Raw genomic sequence first — 7,522 nt, forward strand, 5'->3', positions numbered from 1 at the left:
TATGACCTCACAATGCAAGCGTTAAGAGCCTTGGCCTCTAACCATAAAGCTCTATGACCTCACAATGCAAGCGTTAAGAGCCTTGGCCTCTATCCATAAAGCTCTATGACCTCGCAATGCAAGCGTTAAGAGCCTTGGCCTCTAACCATAAAGCTCTATGACCTCGCAATGCAAGCGTTAAGAGCCTTGGCCTCTAACCATAAAGCTCTATGTCCTCGCAATGCAAGCGTTAAGAGCCTTGGCCTGTAACCATAAAGCTCTATGACCTCGCAATGCAAGCGTTAAGAGCCTTGGCCTGTAACCATAAAGCTCTATGACCTCGCAATGCAAGCGTTAAGAGCCTTGGCCTCTAACCATAAAGCTCTATGACCTCACAATGCAAGCGTTAAGAGCCTTGGCCTCTAACCATAAAGCTCTATGACCTCACAATGCAAGCGTTAAGAGCCTTGGCCTCTAACCATAAAGCTCTATGACCTCGCAATGCAAGCGTTAAGAGCCTTGGCCTCTAACCATAAAGCTCTATGACCTCGCAATGCAAGCGTTAAGAGCCTTGGCCTCTAACCATAAAGCTCTATGACCTCGCAATGCAAGCGTTAAGAGCCTTGGCCTCTAACCATAAAGCTCTATGTCCTCGCAATGCAAGCGTTAAGAGCCTTGGCCTCTAACCATAAAGCTCTATGACCTCGCAATGCAAGCGTTAAGAGCCTTGGCCTGTAACCATAAAGCTCTATGACCTCGCAATGCAAGCGTTAAGAGCCTTGGCCTCTAACCATAAAGCTCTATGACCTCGCAATGCAAGCGTTAAGAGCCTTGGCCTCTATCCATAAAGCTCTATGACCTCGCAATGCAAGCGTTAAGAGCCTTGGCCTGTAACCATAAAGCTCTATGACCTCGCAATGCAAGCGTTAAGAGCCTTGGCCTCTAACCATAAAGCTCTATGACCTCGCAATGCAAGCGTTAAGAGCCTTGGCCTCTAACCATAAAGCTCTATGACCTCGCAATGCAAGCGTTAAGAGCCTTGGCCTCTAACCATAAAGCTCTATGACCTCGCAATGCAAGCGTTAAGAGCCTTGGCCTCTAACCATAAAGCTCTATGACCTCGCAATGCAAGCGTTAAGAGCCTTGGCCTCTAACCATAAAGCTCTATGACCTCGCAATGCAAGCGTTAAGAGCCTTGGCCTCTAACCATAAAGCTCTATGACCTCGCAATGCAAGCGTTAAGAGCCTTGGCCTCTAACCATAAAGCTCTATGACCTCGCAATGCAAGCGTTAAGAGCCTTGGCCTCTAACCATAAAGCTCTATGACCTCGCAATGCAAGCGTTAAGAGCCTTGGCCTCTAACCATAAAGCTCTATGACCTCGCAATGCAAGCGTTAAGAGCCTTGGCCTCTAACCATAAAGCTCTATGGCCTCGCAATGCAAGCGTTAAGAGCCTTGGCCTCTAACCATAAAGCTCTATGACCTCGCAATGCAAGCGTTAAGAGCCTTGGCCTCTAACCATAAAGCTCTATGACCTCACAATGCAAGCGTTAAGAGCCTTGGCCTCTAACCATAAAGCTCTATGACCTCACAATGCAAGCGTTAAGAGCCTTGGCCTCTAACCATAAAGCTCTATGACCTCACAATGCAGGCGTTAAGAGCCTTAGCCTCTAACCATAAAGTTCTATGACCTCACAATGCAGGTGTAAAGAGCCTTAGCCTATAGGGAGAGGAGGAGATAGTGGATGCTAAGGATGGGCCATTTGGCCTTTATCTGCCATCATGTGTCTATGTTTCTACATACAGAACAGTTAAATGATGTTTTTACCCATCCTTACTGAAAAGAGCAACCCAACTGAGTTGCACAAATAACTTATGCAACATGCCAAGTATACCCCTGATGTGACATTAAACACTCAACAAGTATTAAAAAGAGCACTGAGAGACTGAGATTGTCTCCAACCATCATTAAGCATGAGCTGTTTTTGTGGCATGATATGCCCTGAACAAACGCATTTGGTGACAGTAAATTGAGTGAGAGGCCAAGACGGATATTCACTCCTCCCCTCCACTCCCCCCCCAGCTCACTCAAGCTAACTGCAGGGTGACTTCCAAAGCCCACACATAGAGCTCCATCCCCATGCTAAAAGGGGCTGCCAACAGCACAAGAGACAAACCTGCTGTGTGTGCTGTCACCATGGCAACTGTGTGGCACACTGCTGCAAGGGGATTTTATGTTTGTAAGTAGCAGGAATTCAATGGGACCTCGGAGGGAGATGTGATGTCTGCCGCTCCTCTCCGTACAGCTTGTTCTTTTGTGGTTGATGATTGCTATAATAGCTGAATTTGCAGTTAACCCCTCTAAGGCAACCCACAATGAGTTGTAAAGAAAACTTGGCTACAGGAAATGTGTGTGGAGAGATATGATAGAGGTCTATAAAGTGCTGAGTGGAACAGGTAAACTTGAATCGCTTGTTTACTCCTTCCAAAAGTACAAGGGCTAGGGAGCATGCAATTAAGCTACTAATGAGTAAATTTAGAACAAATCAGAGAAAATATTTCTTTGTTCAACATGTAATTAAGTTCTAGAATTTGTTGCCAGAGAATAGGACAAAAGTGATTAGTGTAGCAGGGTTTAAAAAAAGGTTTGTCAGAGTTCCTAAAAAATTTTTTTAAAGTCCATAAACCAATATTAAAATGGACTTGGGAAAATCCACTGCTTATTCTTGGCATAAGCAGCATGAAATCTTTTTTTACTCTTTATATAAGGATTGCCAGGTGGTTGTGACCTAGATTGGCCTCTACTGGAAACAGAATGCTGGACTTGATGGACCTTTGATCTATCCCAGTAAAGTCATTCTTCTGTATTTATGCTGAGTTTTTTTTTTTTTTTTAGAGCAGGCCTGTGGAGAGAGGGACAATGTCTACTTCACAATGAAAGGAATCTCTCTTCTTTCAATTTTTCCCAACACCCTTATCTCCTTTGGTTTTTTAGTGTTTTTTTTACATGTGGTTTTGTAGAAAATTGGAGAAGAGATTGCAAGACAGGTGGCTCCATAGCATGCCTTCTAGAAGATCTGGATTTTCATTCCCAAGCTCAGCTTCTGCTCTCTGAGTCAGCTGGAGGTGGGAATATTGTGGAGGCAACTGACAAAGTCTCTAAGAGACATTTAGGAGTAGAGTCAATGAAGAGCATGTAAAGCTAGGTGCCGAGATGCTTCAGGGCCTTCTTGCCTGTTAAGAAAATGACCCAGACTGGGAGATTTACACCCTCGGAATGAGGGAATTTTCCACTGCACTCCTGGATCCTTCAGGAACATTCAACGACATTGAAATGTTGGAAGCACCACTGAAGGACCTTGACTGTGTTTGGCCATGCGAAGGATCTCCAGCTTTGAGAATGACACGGGGACAAATTTGTCTCCATCCCTGCAAGCTCTGCCTTAACCTCACAGGCCTCGAACACTTATAATTTTAAGTGTTTGAGGCTTGAACATATGAGGATGGAGCTTAGGCATTGGTAGAATGAGGCATTATGACATCACAATCTGAGCTCTAGAATGTTGATACTTATGATTTTAAAGGGTTCGAGGCTTGTGCAGATGAGGACGGAGCTTAGGCATTGGTGGAACGAGGCATTATGACATCACAATCTGAGCTCTAGAATGTTGCTACTTGTGATTTTTAAAGGGTTCGAGGCTTGTGCAGATATGGACAGTGCTTGCAGGAATCGGACAGGGGCAGGAAAAGAACTCGCGGGGACGGGAAAATGGGTTCCCATGGGGATGAGGAAAAATTTGCCCCGTGTCATTCTCTACTCCAGCTCCAAACTTACATTACATTACTGATTTCTATTCCGCCTCAACCTTGCAGTTCTGGGCGGATTACAAAAGAGACAACTGGACATTTCCAGGAGAAGTTACAAGAATAATTCTAGAGAGAAAGAGGAGACTGATTTAAGTCTTTGGAGGAATAGCCTAAAGGTTAGAGCAGCACTTTAAGACCATGGTTAATGTTCATGTCCATCATTGTTCTGTTTCTTATTGTTTTATTGAAATATAATAAAAACAGATTGAACTTAAAAAAAAAAAAAAAAAACATATACAATAAGAACTATATCCATATTGTTTTCTGCCTCCAATTCTTCTTAAATTTCATCAAAATGCTGCAACAAAATTCAGATCTTTGAAAATCTTTTTTTTTTATTTATTTATTTATTTATCATTTTATAAATAATTATCAAGTATAAACTTGTACAGAAAGCAAAAATTTAAGTTTAAGGATACATAGCCATAATCATCATATTAAAGTCAAAAAAATCAAAGAAACAAACAAATAATACATATCCATATTTTTCAGAGAAAAACAAAAAGAAAACTCCATTATGTTACTTAAATTTTTAACTCAAGTCAAGTTTTCAAGTTTCAAGTTTTATTAAATATTTGATGAATCGCCTATTAAAAAATTTCTAGGCGATGTACATAATCAGAGTAAAGTCCACTTTGAAGATCAAGATGCACAAAGGACAGTTTAAATTAAAAAAGAAAAACCAATAATACTGAGATTAATCTAAGCTGAGCTCAAAGTTCCCTAATAACTTCCCATCTAGGGCTAGATCTTATTGTCCTTTTCTTTTTCCCAAGCAAGACAACGACAGGAAGGTCACCAGCTGTGAAGGATCAAAAAAGACAAATTTCTGAGAAGAATAATACACTATGCATTTACATGGATGACGTAGATAAAAGGTTGCTCCAAGGGCCAACACCCCTGGCTTTAATAGTAGAAATTCTTTACGACGCTTCTGGGTTTCTCTGGCAAGATCTAGATCTTTGAAAATCTTATAAACCAATCGACACACACCCTCAACTGACCCAAAAGGGAATTCCATGGTTTAACCCCTGCATAACAAAAAAGCGGTTGCTCTAGTCTCTGCATACCTTGGGAAACATTACTTTTCAAGAGTGAAATATGTTTTTATTTTAATGATTGACCAGGCCACAACATTTTAAAACCACAGCCAGAAACACATAAGACAAGGGTACCGTACACGCGCTCAAAAATCGACTTTTACCACACCCCTAAAAAATATATATATATTTTTTCATTAGTCACAGTCAAAACACACACCACAAAAACGCGCTTTTCACAGTGCTGGCACTGTACTGGCACCCCCGGACCAGCCGCTGTTTTTTGTCGCCAAAAGCCGATGCCGCTCTTAGAAAATGCCTCGGCGGTTTTTAAACAATCCTCTTTTCAATGCTGAACTGTTGGAGGCTGCTAGAATCCTCGCTTCAGACAGAGATAATCCGCCGCTTAAATGCGTGCAGGCTAAACCGTCGGGAAAACAGTTTAGCGACGGCGTTAAAGTTTCGAGAATCTAGGCCTGACGTCCAGATTTCCCCGGACGGCTTTTCAGAACCCAGCACTTTGGGTTTTGAAAAGCTTCCTCGAAATCGCGTCGGGCATGCGCGGATGCCCTTCTGCCCAACAAGAGCAGGCAGCGAGGGGGGGGGGGGGGGGTCAGAGCTAGGGTGGGATTGCGGACGGGACTGGGTGGGCCTTGGGGCCGGGCCTAGTAAAATCTGCTAATCCTAGGCCTGAGAGAGAACTAGAAAAAGAGGTTTTGTTTGCTTGAAGGAGCCTCCTGTGGTGATTTGCCAGAGCTTCCCTCCACCAGCTTTTATTTTTTTTCCCTTCTGTGTTCTCTGATTGTGGGTATCGTATTTTCATTAAATTACCCTGCGACGTCAGTGCTCTGGCTGGCCGGATGGCATGCTTTAAATGGTATTAGTTGTCATTGCACTGGGAGCACGTGGGAGGGAGATGCAGTTATAAAGAAGGGAAGCAGGAGCTTCTCTGAGACAGGAGAGAAACTGGGACAGAGTTCCAGCCTTAAGCTTTCCTTAGCCAGCTGGAAGGAAAGCAAGGAGTAACTTCTAGCTAAGATATCAGATCCCCAGGAGAGGACTGAATTAGAGACCATCAGTCCAGAAGAAAGAAAGAGCCTGGGACCAGGTGGAAGAACTGAGCTGTAAGTGACTGCAAAATTCTGTCTCTCTCTTCCCTGAGAAAAAGGGTCCAGAACACAGAAGCAGAAAACAGGGGAAGATGATGGCCACCAAGCAAGCTCAGGTACTGGGGACCTGCTGCAGCTACCAGGAGCTACCAACCCACTGCATCTACATCACTGAGGAGTTCCCCCAGCCCATCCGAGCCAAGGCCCCCAGAGGCAAGCTGAGGAGACCCAGGCACAGCAGATTTCAAACCCAGCCCATCACCTTTGATGAGATCCAGGAGGTAGAGGAGGAAGGGGTTTCCCCCACCGAGGAGGAGAAAGCCAAGAAATCCTTCCTGCAATCTCTGGAGGGTTTGAGGAGAAGCGCCCAGAACCTGCACCTGCAGAGAGAGAGATTCATCGGCTGTAAAATGAGTCACAGCCTGGACTCCAGCGACTCCGATTCTGCTCTTTAGCTCCTAGAAGCCCCCAGTCTGTCACAAAGACTCTTTCAGGACCAAGTGTATAACCTTTACTGGGGTAAAGATCTCTCTGGAAATCAGAGATATCAGAAAAGAAATGTTTGCATGTTCGTGGCTGGAAAGCTACTCGAACTGACACTGGACTCATTTTCTCCCTGAGAGAGGAACTTAATCGCCAGCCCTTGATGGTAGGGACTTGAAGGCTGCTCCGTAAGAAAACGAGAAGCCCCCTGTCCATGGTCTGACTTTGTTTTCCATTCTGCTGAGGATTAAACCAGCCTGAGCAGGCCAGGTCCTGAGAGACATTTTCAGCTGTGAGCAGAGCATTTTCCAGAGAGATTCGGGGTGTTTAGTACTTAATATTATTCAGTGCTGCTTTTATTATAGAATATTCTCTGATTGCTTTGGATGCCCTGAGAGAATCATGTTTCTATTTATTTTCATACGTTTGTAACAACTGGTGCTTTACAGCAAAATGTTAATTTATATTTATAAATATAAAATTTGTAACATTTCTATGAAGAATTCATAAAATAAATCTATGTATTGAATGAATATTGGAAGTCTAGCCCTTTATGCTTTCAGTTTGAGAGACTGTCTCACTTTTGATGAAGAGAAATCGGAATATTATTACCAAACGAAAGCGTTTTAGGGCTACGCTGGTGGCCACCAGGAGTAACAGCTGGGTCTATCCTGGTTCAGCTGAGAGATATCGAGCAGTGACATTCTGGGTGAGCAATCCGAGTCTGCAGAGCAGGAAAGAGGAAGGAGCCATCTGTTATATCCACCAGGAAATAAACTCCCACAATCGCCTCTTCCTTGTCTCTGAAAGTTTCTGCGAGCACCCAAAGACATCCAAATGCAGTGGTCAGGGTTATCATGCGGCTCCTTTTTCTGGAGCCACAGCATGACCCTGGCAGTGGTAAGGGGTGGCGCTATTACCGGTTATATGTTCATAGCCTTTAATAGAGGCGCAAAAGAAACTGTCTCTTCCTCACGGCTTTCCTGGGGCTGGATTGAAAACGTTGGCCGTCGCAAGGGGGGGGGCCAGAGAGCAGTGCCGAGA

The 7,522-nt window shown here is 44.0% G+C and overlaps 1 protein-coding gene across 1 annotated transcript; it reads left to right on the plus strand.

Annotated features, from left to right (window-relative positions):
* The first annotated feature begins 5,803 nt into the window (after nucleotides 1-5,803).
* LOC117352408 (uncharacterized protein C11orf96 homolog) lies at nucleotides 5,804-6,911 on the plus strand. The gene has a single exon (XM_033928909.1). It carries the CDS (start codon nucleotides 6,088-6,090, stop codon nucleotides 6,448-6,450), a length of 363 nt encoding a protein of 120 aa, XP_033784800.1. The 5' UTR covers nucleotides 5,804-6,087; the 3' UTR covers nucleotides 6,451-6,911.
* The last annotated feature ends 611 nt before the right edge of the window (nucleotides 6,912-7,522 follow it).

Source organism: Geotrypetes seraphini, chromosome 19 (assembly GCF_902459505.1).
Source record: "Geotrypetes seraphini chromosome 19, aGeoSer1.1, whole genome shotgun sequence".
In the NCBI taxonomy this organism is placed as follows: Eukaryota; Metazoa; Chordata; class Amphibia; order Gymnophiona; family Dermophiidae; genus Geotrypetes; species Geotrypetes seraphini.

What these genes read in the sequence shown, in the direction of transcription:
- LOC117352408 (XM_033928909.1), top strand. Translation starts at nt 6,088, where the DNA reads ATGATGGCCACCAAGCAAGCTCAGGTACTGGGGACCTGCTGCAGCTAC.